General features: G+C 37.9%; 1 protein-coding gene across 1 annotated transcript in view; it reads right to left on the reverse strand.

Annotated features, from left to right (window-relative positions):
• The window catches only part of FOXK2 (forkhead box K2), a 50133-nt gene that overhangs the window by 3620 nt on the left and 24806 nt on the right, over positions 1-21707 (reverse strand). Inside the window, exons 2-8 of the mRNA XM_082492041.1 lie at positions 12427-12621; positions 9503-9650; positions 8939-9085; positions 5786-5979; positions 4801-4976; positions 3467-3763; positions 3009-3218 (exon numbers count right to left, since the gene is read on the reverse strand). Coding sequence (XP_082348167.1) covers positions 3009-3218; positions 3467-3763; positions 4801-4976; positions 5786-5979; positions 8939-9085; positions 9503-9650; positions 12427-12621 — 1367 coding nt within the window. The remainder of the gene's footprint in view (positions 1-3008; positions 3219-3466; positions 3764-4800; positions 4977-5785; positions 5980-8938; positions 9086-9502; positions 9651-12426; positions 12622-21707) is intronic.

Below are 21707 nucleotides of genomic sequence, written 5' to 3' on the forward strand. Positions count from 1 at the left end.
GGTGGCTGACACCCCAGAGGGCCGTGCTGCCATCCAGCGTGACCTGGACAGGCTGGAGAGCTGGGCAGAGAAGAACCTAATGAGGTTCAACAAAACCAAGTGCAAGGGTCCTGCACCTGGGGAGGAAGAATGCTAGGCACCAGTACAGGTTAGGGGCGGACCTGCTGGGAAGTAGCTTGGAGGAGAAGGATCTGGGGGTTGTGGTAGACAGTAAATTATCCATGGCCCAGCAATGTGCCCTTGTCGCCAAAAAGGCCAATGGAATCCTGGGCTGCATAGGGAAGAGTGTGGCCAGTAGGTCGAGGGAGGTCATTCTCCCCCTCTACTCTGCACTGGTGAGGCCACAACTGGAATACTGTGTCCAATTTTGGGCTCCCCAGTTCAAGAGGGACAGGGAACTGCTGGAGCGAGTCCAGCGAAAGGCAACTAAGATGATTAAGGGCTTGGAGCATCTCCCTTATGAGGAAAGGCTGAGAGCGCTGGGACTCTTTAGCCTGGAGAAGAGAAGGCTGAGGGGAGACCTTATTATGGCGTACAAGTATCTAAAGGGTGGGTTGAAGGAGGATGGAGCCAGGCTCTTTTCAATGGTTCCCAGTAACAGGATGAGGGGCAATGGGCACAAGTTAGAACACAGGAAGTTCCGTTCAAATACACAGAAACACTTCTTTACGGTGAGGGTGACAGAGCACTGGCACAGGCTGCCCAGGGAGGTTGTGGAGTCCCCTTCTCTGGAGATTTTCAAGACCCGCCTGGATGCAGTCCTGAGTAATGTGCTCTGGGCAATCCTGCTTTAGCAGGGGAGTTGGGCTAGATGATCTCTAGAGGTCCCTTCCAACTCTGATAATTCTGTGATTCTGTGAATTCTTATTTGCTAAACTTGTTGTATTCATTCTTAGCAAGCTGTCCCAGAGTATACCTGGAATATCACCTCTGCATGTAACTAAACTGCTTCGTACTTAGTATTTACTGGTAGAACAAATACTTCAGAAAATATTCACCTGATGCAAAAAGCTTCACTGTAACTGTGAAAGAATTTGTCCTTGGATCTCAAAAGTCCTTCAGCGTCTATGAGAAAAGCTATTCTTTGTACAATTTCTGAATAGATGCCATAAAGATAGTTACTTCTGAATAAAATGCCTTACTGCAAATTTATTGTTGCTTAAATAAAACCAAGAAGTTTACCCCTCATCTTCAAACACGCATGGAGACTATTACTGCATTATTCACTCTGGGTTCTGTTTAGTAGAAAAAGACTTGCTGTCTGAAGCCACAACCCGTAAGTGGAAGTATGAAATACGCAAAAGAACAATGGTGTTTGAAATTTCCACCACAAGTCGAAATAACGAGTATCTAGTTACATAATTTTATCCTGCAATAAGAGACTTGAATTTATTTTGGACTTCACAGCTTTCAGTTAGACTGAGAGGTAGTAAAAAGCACTGCCGAACTGTTTTGCTGAGAGTAAGATCAGAAAGCACCTGCTCACTACAAACAGAAAATGTTAGAACAGTAGTTGCTCTGGATTTCTTAGCTTTCTGATTGCACACATCTTCTTTCTCCAAAGACAGAGATAAACACACACACAAAAGTACGTGTAAATACAGATGCATGCATGCGAACACAGATGTATGTAGATGTACGTGTGTGAACGCAGACATATTTGTAGACACATACAAACAAATCTGCATTTCTGTAGGCTGAGTTCCCCCTTCAGATGCTTTGCCTGAGAATTACCTGGTTTCTTGCTGGTTTAGGAGTTACTGTAACAGAGAGACCAGGACCTGTAACACACCTCACTTGCTGTTCAAAATGCGAACATCTCGAAGTATTTAAGCACAGGAATCTCAGGGTGAAAACTCCCATCCCTGCAAGCTCACCCCTATCACACACAGCGATACAGTGAAAAGCACCACAATTCTACTCCTACGTTCAGCCACATTTCTTAAACACGCCTAGCAGCCATTAGGGTTCCCTACCGAGGAAAAGGTGTTGAAACCAGTTGAGTTTCAGAGGCCACGAAAAAGGCAAAAAGAATTATTTCTTATTTTAAAAAATACCAACTTCTCAGTGTATTTCAAATGACTTTCAGCTCAATTAATACATCCCCTTCTGACAAAAAAAAGTGCATATGAAGTCTGACGGTGATTGCTTTTGCTTTACTTAAGCTGGAAATGAAGTGAAAGCAGACCGACCTATAAATGTCAGTGATGGAAGAAGAGTAAAAAGGAAACAAAGCATGTAATTCACTCCATTAGAAAGACTTTAGAGCAGAAATGAGGGTAATACATTAGTATAACATAGCCTAAAACTATTTCCATAAATATATTTTGTGACAAAAAAGCTACTTCAGTATCAGATAACATCTCAAAGTCAAACTGTGAAAACAAGCTGCATGCACCTGCAAAGCAAACCAAAACTGAGCAGTCTGTGAACAAGTCTGAAAATATGAAAATTATTAAAAAGTACTGCTACCCGCTCAGACCACTGAGTCTGAAAGAGGAAAGATGGTATTCAGACAAGAAGAATCTCAAAATCTTACAGAATTTTTGTCAGGTACAGGTTCAATAAAAACAGAATAAATGAGTAACAGTTCAAACAGCCAACCCACAAGCAAGTTCTGTCTTGTTTTCCTGTTGGCTGGTTCTTGACAAATCATCTGGGGAGCAGTTACCATTTTAATGGCACTGTTTTACAGGAACTTCTTTTAAAACTTGTTTATAACCTGGGTTTAATGAAGAGAGAGGACAGGCTGTCACCATTAAATACATCCCTATAATAACTACAAAGAAAATAAATAGCTGTTCAGGTAATCATCAACGAAGAGAAACACTGGTTCTTACCCACAAGGAGGGAACAATCCCTTACAGGACTGTAATCTAAATTTGTTGTAGAACTTAGTTTTCAGTATAACTACGCAAGACATGAGACCAGAATTCAAAAATTCAGCACTGATCACGTTGAGATTTTAACACGTACAAAGCAACAGAACATCTTCACATAATACGTACCAGTGTTGCCCTGTCCTTGTATCGCAGTGGTGATAGGTACTATGTGCGTTCCATTCTGCGTTACAGTTTTTATTGGTAGCTGGTGTTGACCTAGAGGTGCCTGTTGCACTATAGTAACTGTCTGTAAGGGTGTGGTCTGAGATGTCTGAATGATGCGACTAGCAGCTCCTATTGTAGCATGACTAATAGCAGGTATAGGCTCCACTTTAACTGAAAAACAGAAGATTAAATGTTGTCAAAAACAGGAAAGTGTTAAAGAGCCATTTTTTTTTTTACTCAATCAACCCTCAGTGAAAACACATATCGTTTTATTACTACCTCCAACATATCTGAGACATTATGATGCAAAATCTTCTGTTTTAGCCAAACATTTCAAGCATTAATCTGGAAGTAAGTTTCAAATAATAATCCTTCTGTATAAGAGAGCTAGCAAAACAACTACCCCCCCAGGTTCTCACCTTTTACTTCCTTGTGGTCTCCATTCTCTTGAGGTTCTACCTTGGGCTGGGTCACCATCGCAGCTTGCGTGACTACTGCCTGTCCAGCTACAGTGTAAGTGTTTGCTGGTGCTAATCCAGTCACATTTGTGACAGACACAGCTGGTATCTGGTGGACAACATGAACTGTCTGAACTACAGGCTGCTGGGATGTTGATGTTGTCACAGGAGTTGCAACAGTGTAGGTGACGGGTTTAATAGTTTGTGGTAGCTGCCGTTGTACAGTAATTAAAACTGGTTGGCTAGATAGAGGTGATCCTAACAAGAAAGAGATGAAAATTAGGCTGACAATTTTAATTATTTCTTTTAAGCCAGTCATTCTTTCAAACTTAACACTAAAGCCTCAGAGGATTAACAACCAACCTCCTTCACTAGTACCTGAATGATCCAAAAAATAAAACCGGACAATGAAGATTATGACATGTGGCTACTCCAAGCCACATATTCGAGCTAAGTGCTATATTAGCTCAGTAAGACCCATATACCACTTGTGCAAAAGCCCCCCACCTTCCCCCAAATGCAGCTATACTACCAAAGCTGTATTTAATACTCATTTATTAAAACTCCTTTCCATAGATAGGAACGTATATGAGCTTCAGGTGTTGTGTGGAGCACATCTGCATAGGCAAAACTCTCAGGTTCGTAAGCTGGGGAAAGCCTGGTGCCTCTGCTTAGGACTGTGTTTGCCTTCGCCACAGAATGGTCACTGGCACTTCTGCAGCACCAGAATATCACCAGGAAAATAGAGGGCAAAAATATATAAGCTAAGGTAATCAAACAAATACATCCTTATCCCATCGTGCCTTATGCTCTTTTTTTTATATATATAGGAAAATTCTTATAACACAAATTTATTCTTTTTCTCTTTATCCTTTTAATTCTTTTTATGCCCACCTTTGAAAGGATGACACAACCACAGATGCGTGCAAGACATTTGCTTATTTCTGTAACCCATGTAACCTTACGTTTTTGGGTTTTTTTCCTAAACCAGAAAGAACACGTTTTGAAAGCAAGTGACAACTGTTACAAGACAGTACAGTCCTATACAGGACAGAAGCACAATCTCTGCTTAGTAACAAAGTGATCAAGGGTGCTGGAACAACGCACAGATAACAGTCCGTACATATGCAAACAGAATTTCCCTAGCATGTGAACATGTTATCAAAGATTTGCTCTAAATGCTAAGAGGTTAATTATTTACCCTTTTTTTGGTTACATCTGAAGTCTTGGTAGCATTTATATATTAGCCCTCTCGCACCTCCAACCCCCCAAACACTTATTTCAGGATTCCTCACCTGGGGCACTCTGTGCAAATCGCGCTTCTTGTATTACCGCTAGTTTTGGCTGGATAGCACTAGGCTCAGGTTCCATTGGGACTGGAGATCCTTCCCTGGACAGACTCTCGGGGGTCTGGACTCCACTGGAGTGCGCAGACAACACTCCAGAGTGATTAGGAGAAGCTGGGGCACTTCTGTATTTAAAAATGAAAGCAGCAGCTGATGTGTTTTAACTTCTGAACTGTGAAAGACAGTGACCTTCCTCTAAAGAGACCATTAACACACACTGCCCACAGGAGGGCACCTCTGCCTTCTGGCAAGTACAGTTACAACCCAAAGCAGTTGATGATCTTTTATAAAGCTTCTGTTAAACAGGGACAAAATTTAAAAGCAAATTTCAGGTATAGTTAATGGAGAAGTAGTGGCTGGATGAGAGACTCTCTAAACAGTCTGTGAAACATGACCATTTCTTCTGGTAGAGAAGAACAATGAGCCAATCTCAGTCTACAGGGCAAGTAATAAAAGATCTGCACCAGCAGAAAGGCCGTAACTTTACAGAGGGAATAATTTAAACCCACATATTTCCCCATTATGAATTCTGCTTGAATATTATCAAACTAAATACATAATTGTCATCTCTAAGTTCAATAAAATGGTAGACGGTATTTGATAATTTTCTTTGCAAACAATTTTAAAATGCAGTAGACAGCAGTTAGAAATTAAAATTATAATTCTGCAAAAAAACCCCAAAGGTACAGAAAGGCTTGCTTGTATTAACAATCTGAACTATGCAAAGTGAGTCAGTTCTTTAACACTAAAAACAAGCAATAAAAACAAGCCTAATGTATGGGGCAGCCTCCTAGTAAATCATACAGAATTCAAATACTGAGTCTGAATGAAATTCAATTACTAAACTTGTGACTGTATCCAAAACTATTAAGTCTGTGTCAGCCTGAAGATTAAACAACAGCCATAGTCTTTTTGTTCATCTGTTTTTCCTTACCTAGAAGAGAGTGGTCCCAGAGGGGTTCTAAAGCAAGGTACTCCCCTAGGCCGCCTTTTCCTAAAAGCCTGCTCTATTAATTTGCTTTCAGAGGCAGGGTCTATCCTCCAGAATGAGCCTTTGCCTGGTTCTTCCTGGGAACGTGGTACTTTGATGAAATAACGATTCAGAGAGAGATTGTGACGTATTGAATTCTATGGAACATAAAAAAATATGTAGAATTCATATAACTTTTCTAAGTCAGAATGTGGCCTACTGCAGCAGTTTGTACTATAGGAGACTCAGCGTTCAGCTCTTTAATTCCTTAATTCAACAGACCTCGGAGCACTACAAAGGCAGTGCCATAAACCTGAAAGGACTCTTGCATTTTTCAAATCTTTCCCAACAATTAAAAAACCAGTATACTACTGTGGCAATGACAGGAATCCCATTTAATTCTCTCATGACAAACACGGTGATTGCAACAAACTCTTAGAACACTACATATACGTGTGCATAATGCAGCGTTAAAAAAAACTAAAAGATTATCAGTCTTTGTACACCACCCTTCCCCAGGTGTCAAAGTAAATGTCGGTTCATTCTAGGAGGGCCAGTAAAATACAGCATATACTGATTCTGATCTTATATGATAATACTGTTACTGTTCCACAATACAGAAAGATCAGGTTAAATTACACAAGTTCCAAATGCAGCTGGATTGTTGGGAGTTCACCCACAGCCCAGTCTGTCTCAACAAAGGAGCCAAGGGTTTAGTGTGTCTAGAAAAACAACAAATGGCAGTAGGTCCTAAAACAGCTCTTCAGCAAGATCTTCATTACTGCACTCTAGTTTGCACATTATTTTATCCTCGCTTTGCTGTAGCACACACAACTCGTCAATCAGAGAGATGTAGAAAACTGCTAACACCCTGAAGTGGCTGTATCTATGCTTGGCTTTGTACACACCATTTTTAAATTTTTTATTTTTAGAGATATAAAACCAAAATCTCTCTAAATATTGTCACTGAACAAGAAAATAAAAACCATACATACTGAAATACTAGTGGGGGAACAGGAGGGGGGAAAAAAGGAGAAAAAGATTTACATTAACAAAAGCTCTACAAAATTTGCAAAAATCAAATGCAAATCCTGCTCAAATGTCTGAGTTCATGACCCCAATGGCAACTTCGGAAAACTTAAAGCAATGATAACTACGTATGGTTTCTTAAATGCAAACTGACGAAACCAGAAATGGTTTTCCCTGCCAAAAATTGAAACCGAACTAGAAAGATGCCAAGAACATGTTTATAAATTGTATTTATTTCTCCATATGCTAGAAAATAAATAATTACTTAAAATAGTAAATCCAAAAGTACCTGCTAAAATAAGTTCATGAAGAGGAGGCTTCAAGTCCTGACCAAAATGAGACCTTTATATAATAAAGGATATAAATACCTCAATACTACTTATTAAGGTATAGGATTTAGATACTATACACATGTGCGTACCCTATGTTTTAAACAATATGCACACATATAGCCTCAAATATTATTTAAAAGATCTATGATATGAGTAACCCTAACTGTAATCTAATACCTGATGGATAAAAGCTAGCACAGCTATTCATACATGAGGTACACCTGTTAATATAGAGCAGCGGTCTATATGGCTAATGACTGAACAGCATCTAATATTCATAAAAACGATTAGAAAAGCTGAAAAGGTGATAATTAATTATTCCAGAAAATTTATGTCTGCCACGTCTATCGCCTTGGTTTTGTGAAGTATTATACATCTAAAGACACACACTGTTCTAGGGCAGAATTCTTTAACCATGCATTACAATGTATGTGGATGTTTGGTTTCATGATGCTTACATAAAGAAGCATTATACACAGAGATATTCAAGGTATTTCAGAATAGGAAGCAAAAAGCACACCAACATTTTATAATCAGAATCCTGTTGCTAAAACAGATTTGTTAGTATGACTGCAGCCAGGATTCTGCATTGCTTGTGTGCAAAACGGACACAAAATTCTTAAAGAGACTTCCTAGCCACAACAGCTAAGTCCTTTACTGGCCAAACCATTAGCAAAAAGCTAGGAACAGTTACATTCCCCACGAACCTTGGAATTCCTCTAAGAGTGACTCAACTTTCATATAGGCCCTATGACAAGTAAGTATGTGATTAATATTTAAAAATCTATTCCTCTACTGAGAAGGCAGGTATTCTTTAGTTTTCTGCTTGTACAGCAAGATGAGTATTAACACTTCCTCGCTTTTCCCCTCCCCCATGTCTCTCCAAATTTTACTTCCCTGAAAATAACTTCAGAGCATGCCTGTGTTGCAGATCATGACTGTACTGAGTAGCAACACAGTGAAATCGATACTCCATGATCAACAGTGCAGTCTGAATGTTATATGGGCAAACTGGCCAGTCCTGCTAATTGTGCTCTTCTGTCCTTTGCTGAAGCTAAAAACAGCAGCAAAGGCACTGAACATTTACGCGTATCTGGAAAGACTATGCCAGACTGATTCATACTCAGTTAGTCATCCTGGCAAATACCGAGGGTTGGTCTCTTTAAAAATGAAAAGAAAGCAGAAATTAATTCTACAGAATTGAAAGGTTTGGTCTAACTCAATACAAAAGCAATTAAGTTCACAAGTAGACTATGCTACACAACTAAAAAAGGGCACATAATAGTGCAAGATAATGACAGACAACACACACGTGTTCCTTCACTGTACTGCATGGTCAAGATCACTGTTTTCAAATAAAACTGAACTAGTAACGTTTATATCTTAATTTTATCTCAAGATAACAATACGGATGTTTACACAATTATAAGTTACAGAACCCAACTACATTCCTAGATAGCATACATATATTTAAATCCACAATGCCAACTGTACTTTCCTTCCCCAAAAGTCTGTATGTGTCACTCCTAGAGGTTTAGAGAATGCTATTCCATGAATAAAGCAGTGTTTCAAATACTTAATGATGTAAATTTCCCACTTTGCTGGAGAACTTACAATCAGGAAAAAGACAACACACTCATTTGACACATTCTATTTACGAAGGGCTGTTAGGCTCACCAATTGGCTTCTTATGACCATTTATAGCTGCTAGCATTACTCACAACTGAAAAAAAACCATTCCAAAAGTCAAATTTACCTGCCAGCCCTTGTCTGCTGTCCTGTAGTATGGATAATTTTTAGTTATGTGCGTATAAATTCCATTTAGTGTAAGCTGCTTATCAGGTGCCATTGTAATTGCTTGTACTATTAACTGTGCATAGGAGTAAGGTGGCTTAGAGTCGTCCTGTACAAGAAAAAAAAAGTCTGCATCAATAAACTTTAAAGATATACACACACCTTCTAAATTAAAAGTTACAAAACAATTAACTTAAGGCACTTTTGGTTGACCAAAATCTTGAGGCAGAAAAGAAACTAAGATAATTTTGCTCTTCCAATGAGCAGATTTTAAGATAACATTTAACATTAAAGAATTTTCAATAGCCTATAAACAGATACATAACTGAAAATACATACGAACCCTCCTCCAAAGGGAAGAGAGGTAAATAAATCTCGCATCTAATCACAAAAACCTACGAATTGTATTAAAAGTCTGTAATGTTAAATTATGACTTAGTGTATATACTTTTTAGCAACCAAAATTTCAGGAGTCTTACATTCACTTAAGATGTAATTTATGGGATTAATTTCAAACAATGTTTACCTTTGGGCTATCTCCACCCGATGCTTCCTTGTCATTTTCTGACTGTGAATTGTCAGCCATTAAATGTAGGTCAGATGGTATTACACGACTCATTTTGTACCCTGAAGAGCCTGCACCACGGGGGCTAGATGGGCAGGAATTTGCAGCACTGTAGAGCATAAAAAGAAGATCCTACTATTTTGTTATACAGTATATCACCACATTATGTCTAATCAAAAAGCTCTTATTGCAGAAAAGCCCACTACCAGAGCTTCTAGACTACCATTAAGGGTCTGGGAGTATTTCCATTATAAACCCCAAGATCTTCCAAGCCTTTCTAACTCATCCTTAGGAATTAAAATCACTGCAGGAAGAAACCTGTCAAATGAAGCTCAAGCTTTCCTCCTCAAAGGAAAAAGGATTAACTGATTTATTAGGTTGTGTTGTATTTGTGTAAGACTTGTCAACAGAAAAGTCCACTTTAACTAAATAAGCAATCACAAATTTTAAGACACTCATTTGATACAAGAAACACATCTTGCATGAAGTTTCTGCCATATGCTTGTATTCAGTCTGCTCAAAAAAGATCACCTCTCCTGTGCAGTATTTTTGCACATTTGAGAAAATACAGCAAGCAGTGAGGAAAGAGAAGTTTGATTCTCATTTAGATCTAAACAAACATTATTTTAAGTTTTTACAGGTATGTGCACATACACACACATATTTATTTATAAAAATCACAAACATCCATAAATGGGATGGCTCCAACACTGACTCAGCCAATTTAACACAGTATTATGCCAACAGAGCAAATACACTATTACAAAGCAAAAGATAGTGCCAAACAAATGAAAGAAGGGGCTCTTGATACCTCACATTTTGCTATCCATCACAGAAAAACAAAGATAAAATTGCATCTAACTCTACTGTAACATCTTTCTAACGGTTGTCCCTCTGCCTTGCACAGTCCATGGGAACCACAGCTGCACAAAGCTGGTCGTCTTCTACAGTTTCCATTTAGCCAACAGGAAAGAGACAGTCAGTCTGTCCACTTCTCCCCCCCAAAAAAATTTTGGTAGTTCTCTGAAAGGACACGTACTTCACAGCAATTCATATTGTAACTGATTTCAACACAGTCCTCAGAAATACAAAAAAAAAGTTAACTAAAAATTAGAATGACAAAGCCTGCTATGCCCTCAGAACCAGCCTTATCTCCAAAGACAATCTTTAACCTAACTTGAACCTATGGTTCAAAACGTCAAATACCAAATAAAGCTAGAGAATGTTATTTAGATTTATATAATAAAGCTTTAGCAAATTTACATCTGCCAAGCTTTGTTTGTCCACCTGGCCTCTCAAGTTTTTTTGCTACCCCCATTTTTATGTACAGAAACAAAGCAGGCACTGTACATTGAGCAATATATATAAAAAAAATATTCTTCAAGTTTCACATCATGAGAAATCCACCAACAATTTGCTACTAGTGACACACTATACAAGGGAGACTGGATTTTTAGTGTTGTATGGAAGAATCCTTGATTAGAGCCAAAGCATGTAACTAATTTATTTTTTTAAATATAGGTCATTGCTGTTCTATGTTTTCACATATCAGCTGACAACATCCCTCTACTGTGCTCACTTTAGCATATATTGACAAAGCGACACATATGGTATAATCAAAGCAAGTTTACAAGTCTTCTACAAAACAGCATGATTTGAAGAGAAACTGTCAAGCTTTGCTCTCAAAATAGACTCAAAACTGTCATCCTTTTTTTTTTTTTGTAATAAACTATATTCAACAGGTGCATGAAAGCCCTGAAGAGAATTACAAAATTCATAGTGAGGCAAAGACTGTGGTGATATATGTGATATTATCTGAAATATTTATGAGCTGCTCTGTCATTTCTTAGGCAAGATATGTTTTCCCTGAATTTTAATAAGAAAGCAAACCTGTTATACAGTCAAGTCTAGATCTCTTTTCTCTCTACTTCCACCACTTATATAGATCTCATTAAACACTACAATATTGAGATCAAGATCTTGGCAAGCATGAAAGAAGTCAATTATCCTTACATTCAAATTTCATTAACAAGATCTACATTTTTAAAAATCAAGGATTAACAGTCCTTCACTCAACTGAAGATACCGGGGGGCGGGACAACAACTTTCAAAAGCACATATGAGATTTTGAAACACAACTTTCAGTGCCTTTAAATGAAATTTTTGCTCCTGAACTTTCCATGAATTTTAAAAATTGTATCTAAACTAATTTTACCAGTTTGTGAGGACAGCTCATTTATGCTTAACCAAGTTTGGTCCCAAATAACAGGTCAGACAGTGTCTACAATTGCCAAATTAAGCAGCACAGCAAGTAAAAGACACAGATTCACCTCCCCTGCAGAAGACTTCCTTATACTAAATTCCTCATCTTACACTGTATTTTAAGTGAAACATCCGTTTACCTCCAGCAATGACTAAACAAATAATAAATCTTCTGGAGTAAGAGATCAGTCTATTTTCCACGCTAATGATACCTCAAAATCATTCATTCTGATGATAAACTTCAGGGGGACAGTGACTACCAGAATGTTTACAAACAGTAAAATTTAGACTTATTTCATTTAAAGTGTTGCCATAAGCATGCAAGAGCAAAAACCAATCTAAATCATCTGGAAAGCAAGAAAAAGGTAGGCTCCTTGGCTGTTCTAAGAATGCCAGGCTCCTGAGCAAACTGTTACACAGTTAACATACCAAATTTGAATGTTAAAGGCTGTTCATGCAACTACCTTATTAAGTTAGCAGAACAGTGGTTTTTTCCAAGGCAGGTTATGCCGAGCTTCAACTAAACTTGTACCACAACAGCAAAATACTTGAAATTAATTAGAAAGTTGTCTCAAGTCTGTAACCATGCATTGCCCTATATCCAATCTGCAAGGTTTCAATACCTGATAGTTCCTGTGGGAGAAGGGAGAGGGCTGATCAGGTGAGCCATGTTGTCTGGAATGTTTATTGTTAAGGGAGAGATCTGGGGTTGCACAGGCTTCACTGGGGACTCCGGGGCCTCCTGTTTTTCTCTTTTGTCATTGGACAGAGCTGTGAATGTTATCTTGATGTTTGTGCTGGGAAACCTGAAAGTACAGCTGAAAAGTAAAAGACAAATATATAAGCCACCTGTTTACAGAACGTACAACCTTCTGCCTAACTTGCACGTGTCACTTAAGATACCATAACTTCTTCTTTTAAAATAAGGTTACGTAATTACCTGTAACCATCTTTATTTTACAGATTATACAGAAAGATCAATGTGACCACAAAAAGATCCCCAAGTAAGCAATTTTAAAATTTGGAAAGAAATATAAGCAAATGCAATTCTTTGTAACGAGGGCAGTTTATGTGTTGTCTCTAAATTTCTTGAGGTTCATCCTGATCTTGCAGCTATCCCTAAAAGAAGTACTATAGTGAGACAACAGGCTACTATTCCATGATGACAAAAAACAGTTTTGGCAAATGAACAAGTAGGTCCATGACACCAAAATTAATCAGGGGCATAAATGTTGGCCAATTTGAGGTCTGCCCAGTTTCATAGACTGGTCTAACTGAAAGATTTGTTTTCTTTTCTCTTAAAATACTTACTAAATTAAACACATAGCAACCCTAGTTCTCATCATTTACAGAGTATCTTGTACTACATTCAAATATTTTCTTTCAGAGCCGAATCGAACAGCCAATTTCAGTAAACTGCCCATTTTTGTGTATTACCAAAATTGCATGCCCAAAATTAAAGACTAATGATAAATTAACAATGTGCAATTGTTTAAAAATTTGGAAAATAATATATAATGAAGGCACCTTTGAGTATTTTCCTTTCTACATCTCTGTATACAGCATTTAGAAGTTAACCCCATTAAATCGAACAGGCTATGTATAACTTCTCAGTGAATAAACAGATTGGCAAACAAGAAACTTAATTTTCTCCCAACAAAAGCATCTATAAAAATACAGTTCAAATAACTTTACTATCTCCTCCTCTTCCTTAAGCTGTTATAGACTACACTCAGCACTAAACCCACACTTGTATTTACACACCTCTTCCACATGATGAAAAGGACTTTCCAATGAGACAATACCCAGAAACAAACCTTAGAAAATGTTGGGGGGGTTTAAGTGATTCTAGACATATCTAGTTTTATAAAGAAAGGAAACAACAGCATGCTGGAACAGGCCTAAGAAACGTAGCTATGAGTGCAAGATACAGGCAGAAACAAAAGTGATAATTTCTCTGGAAAAATATACTAAACATAAAATGATGTAAGAATTGGAAGGAACACACAGCTGTGGAGTAGCCTTAAAAAACACTAACTCTCACATGTTTTGGTTTTTATTTCTTAAAATTAATCTAAGGATGTTTATAGAACAAAGGCAGCATTTGATTTTCACTATGTTTCTTGCCACAGGCACCGCAGTGATTCTTTTTTCCTACAATACACACCCAAGGATCAGGAAAAAGAGAAAGCATTGTCAATGACCTCCCTTTTCTCTCAGTCTTACTTCTCAGTATGGATCATGTCCGAATTTAACAGACGACCTATTTCTGAAACATGCTCAATGTACTAAATTAGGAACAGAATCTATGCCAAAAAACTGCACATGCATTTCAGCAAGAAAGTTAAATGGACCAATTTATGGGTTGTGAGTTATTTTTTATTTTGGTTTTGGTTTTAGTATCTTCAGTAACAACTCATTTATTTGCTTTTCCAAGTAACAAGTATTTTTTGCTTACATTGTTTTAGTGACAGTTGAAAGAGGTCTGAGCTGTTTTGCTAATAAAAATGTTTCCTAAACATTTCATTTAATCAGCAATAATGACAACACTACTCCTCTAGTGTATGCAAAGAGGGTAGCCAAAGGCATCTTTTTTGCTAAAGATTAAACAAAATTCCCTGTGAGAAAGTGAACAACAATATCTGTTTGACACAGAGACAGGACTAAAATTTAAGTCACCTGTTCTACAAATTTTATGAGGCTCTTCCATACCTGCAAATTTAGCTTAATGCTTTTCAGACCAATCTTATTTCAACATAAGAAAAATGCAAGAACAACCCAACATAGCTTTGGATGCTCATTCACCGGTTAGATTTCTTATTGCCTAGTAAAAAACCCCATGAGCAACCGGAGTCCTACAATGCTGGGGTAGGGTAAGGATGGGGAGGAGGTAGATCTTCACAACTTGGACACAAGTACCAAAAATACAGAAACACATGAAATGTATACTCAACAATTCCTCCAATATTTCACGTAAATATGCATATTATAACATCTCCCTTCTTACACTACTGCACTACCCTAATGTAATATATGCCCTGTGGACATCTTTTGCAAAAAGGGTAAGGGCAGCTTACTCAGATAAGACTAAAGCACAGATTTCAAAGCATAGCAGAGACATGGTGTTCTCAAATGTCGATCAAGTTTGGAAAAAAAAAACAACACAGACCCATAACTAGGAGCTTTGACTAATCAAGGGTACCGTATAGGTTATAAACATGCCAAACAAACTTGGAACTTAATAATCAGGAACTATATTAAAACCTAAAGGTTTTAACAGTTACAGTTTACAATATTTCCTATGCTGAGCTTGAAAGGATGGCGTTATTGAGGAACAGACAATATACCTACAAATTGCTATCTAGTTAGAACATGCAAACACCTGAATATTATCAAAAGACCACATCTGTCAATTGATTCATATTTGTAAGCAGTTGTTTTTTTAACAGAAGCATATTCTTTGCAGCTGGAATTCAGCCAAAAAGCAGAATAAAGAGTGTATATTAACCAACAGATTTTCTGAATAAATTGCATTAATGCAAACGTCCTACATTTACTTCCAAAAAGCAAAGTAAGGAACATGTTTTAATTTGATCAGAATCAAGTTGATTTTGGCATACTCTTTAGTTATACAATGAACTAAACAAAAACCACAGCACACCCAGAGGGAGAGACCTGACCAAACATTTAGTCTACAGCAAGCTGAATCTGATTTTACTCACTGTTTAAAGAGTTTACAATAGTTTCATGATGTGCTACCACAGGATGGTTACTACAGAAGAAATTCATCTATACAACCGACTTGGAAAAAAAAAAAGTAAAGAAAAAAAGAGTGGTTTTGCAAGCTGTCACTCTATACCTCATCTACAACTAACTACCATTCTTCCTTTTTAGGGTGATGCCACTCGGAGTAGGAAATCAATTAGAGATACCAAGATTGAGCGAACAGATTCCTAAAAACAAACATTTACAAAACATCCATGTTTAAACAGTTATATGATGAAAAGTGTGTCAGGTATCTAGGTGATGAAAACAAATAGCACTATTTAGCTGATGCGCCAGCATTGTATTTTACGTATTTCAAACAAGTATTCACAGTAGCCACACTTAAATGATTTTGTACGTTTATTGATTACGACCAGTACTTGTATTGTGTCTTCTACAGAGCATTACAAAGGAGGACAGCGTGCAATCTGGGAAACTGCAGCAGAGGTGTCACAACTAAAATCCAACTCATGATCCTAATTATTCTTTTTAAAAAAAGTTTGTTCTGGGTTGACTACTGGAAAACAGACAAGAAGCATCAGATCATTTCAAACCATTCCCTAGAAAACTCTTACTATTTCTACAGCTCCCAGAAAAATGGAGACTTGCTGATCTCAGCACTACCTCTAAAGAGTTTAGCAACTTTGCAGGGTGCCAGATAAGTGTCTTGAGGGAAAATGTGCAAAGCCTAGTTTTGTCACATCTGTATTTCTAATATTTTCTCACTTCCCCTCAGCGGCTGTCTGTACTGCAGGGAAAGGCTAATTATATACTTGTAATTCTGCCTATATGAAAATACCATCTGATTGAAAATGAGGAATTCTGTCCTGTCTCCACCTGTGGAGCCAAAACATCGAAGTAGGAATTCAATTTCCTCCCTGTACATAAACCCTGCTATGACACTCAGTCCCTCAGTATCATTTGAATTATTCCGTTTTAATTGTCTTTTATGAGCTGGAACAGAAATTGGACAGAAGGTACCATTCTACTGTTATTTTAACAGCACCTCCAGATTTTACATTCAAATAGATTACAGGGGTTTGGCACTAACAAACCTCTAAGTCATGGTAGTCACAACTGTATAGTTCAATTCTTTCACATGGACTACAACACTGAACACCAGTTAACTTAAGGATCCTATATTTTAAACAGATCTAAAAAGAACAACAAGGTGAGAGTTTTCAAACTCCTGTTGATTTACTGAGAGCCAACAACAGTTTCAACTTGAAACATTAAAAAGGTGAGACCCACAAAAAAGAGCCCGGTCAGCATCTGGGAGATTGCTTTCGTCGACTTTTGACTTCAAATACTTTAAACGCAAGAACGGGCAACAGGGTAACTCACCTCAAAGAGAAATTGAAGTAATCAACAACACGTGGACCACTAAACAGACCTTTTCAACTCAGGTTTTTTCTGACACTACAGCAGGCTAAGACGATGCTATTCTTACTTCCTTCTCCTCCCCTATTTTGATCACCGAATTAACAAAAAAACACGGAAATCACCACACTTCTAAATATGGCCTCCCTTCCACAGAAGGGAGATTTGAAACTAATCCCTTTTCTAATTCCTCTTACCTACCTATTTATGACTCACCTCGCAACTGGTCTTTCCCCATCACTTCAGTAAAAATGATCCTCACGGCCAATTCATTTATTTATACTTCTGGTAGAAGACATGCAGGCTTGGAAATTTAAGTCACCAGTAAGATACTACAATGCGCATTTCCAGGTGCGCTTTTTGATTCAATTGTATTTTAAAAGTCAAGCAAAAATTGGGTTTTTTACATCACTCAGCTAGAAGGACAGTGAAATTGAGTTTGGAAGGGACCTCTGAAGGTCTCTAGCCCAATCTCAAGCTCAAAGCAGGCGGCTCAGAGCCTCGTCTAGTCAAATTTTGAAGCCTTCCAAGGACAGAATTGGGCAATTCAGTCCTGTAATTAGCCACTTAGCAGTGAAGGTTTTCTCTTATTTGTCCAGGTATAATTCCTCAGTTGCAACTTGCTACAGCTGCTTGTCCTCAAACTGTGAGCCTCTCAGCACAGCCTGGCTCCATCTTTTCTATAACCACCCTTTAGGCAGGGGAAGACTGCAAATTAGATCCACCGTTGGCCTTCTCCAGGCAACAAAAACAAACAAATAAACTGAGGTCTTTTAGCCTCTCCTCATATGCCCTACATGCCAGTCTGGCCCAAACCACAACAGCACCTCAGCAACCCTCCCCTCACCTCTCCAGTTTGTCACCAGTTTTGTTTGTATAGGGGTCCCAAAATCAGACACCGTTACAGCCCAGTACAAGGCCATCATCACAAGGGCGCACTGCTGAAACACGTACAACCTCCTCTCCCCCAGGGCACCCCAGTCCTCTGCGGAGCTGCTCCTCAGACAGTCATGCCCAGCCTTTACCAAGCCCAGATGTAGGATTTTACATTTCTCTTTGCTGAACTTCACAAGGTTCTTGTCCATCCGTTCCTCCAGCTTGTCAGTGTCCCTCTCGATGACAGCCCTGCTCTCCAGCACATTAACCATTCCCCACCCCCAATGCAGCATCATCTGTGAGCCGCTCCGGGTACTCTCTGTCCCGCATCCCAGGTCACTGACAAACAGCACTGACCCCAATTCTACAAGGTCAGAAAGGCACACAAGGGTATCTCTTCCCCTGCGCCGTTTTACGTAACATCTGTAAATGAAATCTAAGACCAGCATGTCAAAACTGGGCGGCATTCAAGCGTCCGTAGGAACACAGTACTTGGAAATTACAATTTGTACGACTTCCTGATAATCAGCAAATTTCAGTATGAAAGAACAAGGACCACAAAAATTTCACCTTTTCTCTATTTGCTGTTTCACTTATTACTGATTTCATCACAATGGATATTAGGAAATATAAATTAAAACTAGATCTAGCTATTGTTTTTTTAACCGATTTTTAAATAAGCAAGGCTTAAAAGATAAGTCTTTAAAAACCAACTAGAAATAACACGGAGGTAAAAAAAAGCTCAAAAACTTGGAAGTACAATTACATATAATTTTAGCCTTTGCGAAGTCTGTGTATTGTGCTTTCATGTCCTGAGAAAAAGGTGCATCTCTAAAGAAAGAGCTGAGCTTGGTTCCTCTCGCAGATCAAACTGACACACACAAAACACTAGGGAACCTGTAAGAAGAGATGCAACTCCATGCTTTGGAGATAACTGAAAGAAGTAACTTCTGTTAACTTGGAGAAAAGAAACAATTTCCTTACCAAGCAGGAAGCGGCTGCTTCACTCAGCCTACCCTTTTCCAAAAGAAACATAATTACATTTTCTAACTTCCTCATCTTCTGAATTTTATACCAAAAGGTTTCTGATTGTTCAACACCAAGAGCAGGCATACTAAATTATTCACATCCAGAATTTATTTTTAAGACTTTGGGGTCTGTTTAATTGAAATGGAAGTCAAGACTGCAGTCAATTTCCAGAAAAGAATCATCATTTTTAGACCTAAACAGAATCAACAAAACCAAAACTCATTAAAAAGACAAACTGAACTACTTCAAAGCAGAATCCAAATTTTAAGATAATCTTAAAGTACCCAACAGTTAAAAATCTGGGCTTCCAAACTAATGAAGGTAGATATATTAATCCATCCAAATAGTCATAATATAAACAGTCACCTGAAAACTCCCAGCACTAAATGATTACTAATAAAGTACAGGTTATTAGAAAAAAAAAATTACACCATCTGTTGTAGTGAGCATCTCCTCGATTCTTTAAATGCATATAACTTCAGAGATTGGTTTTACAAAGTCTTTTCTAGGGTTACACAAAAAAAGTGCTGCTGTAAAACTTACTCATAATAAGAAAAACACTAAGAGTATCAGAAATTTTATAATGGATACACCGAAAAAGGGTGATCCAGTACATCCTAATACTAACCAGAGTACAATAATCTTCTTATTGTCCAAAATAGAGAGAACTTTATTGATGGGCAATTTTTTATAAGTTGCTTGTTTACCTACATGAGTTATAACCTTGTGCTCCTATAAGAAATTTTAGCTTTAACATTACATCTGTAAAACTTTCTACATTGTTGGTAATAGATGAAAGGCGTATCCATTTTTCGCTATCAGCTTCTAGGGAAGAAAAAAAAAAATAAAAAAAAAATTACCTCTAAAATTTGTGTTATAGAAACATAAAGCCCAACTCCTCTACTAGCTTTTTTAAAAAGTATTTAATGCTCTTCTGCTTGCAGTTGGCCACACCCTGTGCAGCAATGTGAGAAACTACCCCAGCAGGAACACAGCATCACTTCCTACAAGTACATGTACACATACACATTGTGTTAGGATGGATTCCTCCTCCTCCCTGCCTCCACGGTTTTAAACTAAGTCTTGATTTGGTTATTTTACCATAAATTTACATTCAATTAATGTTTGGCCATTACTAATCAGGACACTTCTAGAGGTTACCCAAAAAGCAACTGCCCTTTAAAAAGTGGCAGCTTTTTCCTCTGGGGAGTAAATCATGACCTCATGTGTGTTCCCCTTAATTCTTTGTATCCTTTGCAATTGATTCCTGTTGACCAAAGATCAATAGTTGCAAAGCATGTCCTCCACAAAGAGAAAATGTGAGAGCTCTATAGCAAGCTTGACCTCAATACCATAAGGGACAAAAAACCCTCAGATTTTTAATCCAGAAATTAGACTTTTTATTCTGAGCACTGGACACGCTTTTCACAAGTATTTGTGTGGGGGTTTTTTCAGGTGTGCCATCACTTTCTACACAGTGAAATAAAGCAGTATGAAGAAACATCCTAAAGAAAAAGATCACTTATCTGTCTATACACTCAGTTGTCTTAAGATTCAAAAGCAAAGACCTACGCATCATCAGAAGTGATGAAATATTGCTGTAGTCTAATGTTAATTCAAGTTGGCCAATAAAACATTTCTACAAAATTTTAAGCAAAATATGATCTAGTTCTAAATTAACTGCTTTACCACAGGAAACCTAGGTTACATACTTCCCCACTCATGTTTTAGCAAGCGCCTAAGTAGTATGCAAAGCTGTCGGTATTCATTACAGGAATGGTGCTAACCCGCTTTCAGATGGATCTGGAACAAACCTGTCTGCGTCAAAAAATGATCCTATGACAGAGTATTGATGACGACAACAGGAACATTCCTGAACCACAAGCAGCAAATACAAACCGAATAATAAACACGCTCTTGTTTGAAATGGTGTTCAATTCTTCTGTCCCACTTAGAAAGCTAACTTCATAAGAACCAATGCATTTTTAACCCTATGTTCGTAACAATTTCTCTAAGGGCATTTAAAAGTCAAGACTGAAAAAGACATGTCCTGAAGTTGTTCAGCTACAGCAAATTTTGCTGGAAATGTAAATGATTCTATTAAGAAACTTAAAGCTGATCTCACCCCTCACCTGCATTATTATGCTACAGAAACAAGCATTAACAAAAGTGCTATTACAAATTTTCAACGGTTCTTGTTTTAGTAGTCAGACATTTCATTTTCTTTATATACCAACCACACAAACACTGGTATTGATCATCAGCAAAAACATTTAGGTTATCCTGCAGTCACAGAAACGTACTATGGTTAATCAAAAATACATCTCTCAAAAATCACAAATTCCCACTGCATTCTCCTCTTTTCTTAAAGGGTAAAATATTTAAACCAGCAAGAAGAAAAAAAAAAAAAAATCTAAAGAAATTCAATACAGTAGCCCTGCACAGGCTGCAGGAACTGAGAAAGAAATTGGCCTGCAGGCAAGAATGTAGGCAGCAGTTACTGTAGAAACCAAGCTCTTCGTTGCTTTTCTCTAAGCAAAAGAAAGACACAAAAGAGCTGGAAAACAGCGATCGATGGGAAGCAGCTTATAAAGCTGCTTGTCACATCTGCTGCAGGAAAACCAGACACTAATTCATTAAAACTGCTCATGTAATGCCTCTGGAATTTGAGGCTCCCCAGCCTGTGAATACAAAAGAAACTCCGCCTATGGAAACACTGCATTTTCGGGTATTTAGCATCTCTGTACACAAAAGCCGTATGCAGTGTCAGGTTGTGTGGTCTCTATGACTAAATTTCATTCTAAACTAGAAAAACAAATTAAAATTTGTCAAAAAGATCGTGTGCCTCTATCTT

This window comes from Vanellus vanellus (genome assembly GCF_965231255.1).
Source record: "Vanellus vanellus genome assembly, chromosome: 17".
Classification (NCBI taxonomy): Eukaryota; Metazoa; Chordata; class Aves; order Charadriiformes; family Charadriidae; genus Vanellus; species Vanellus vanellus.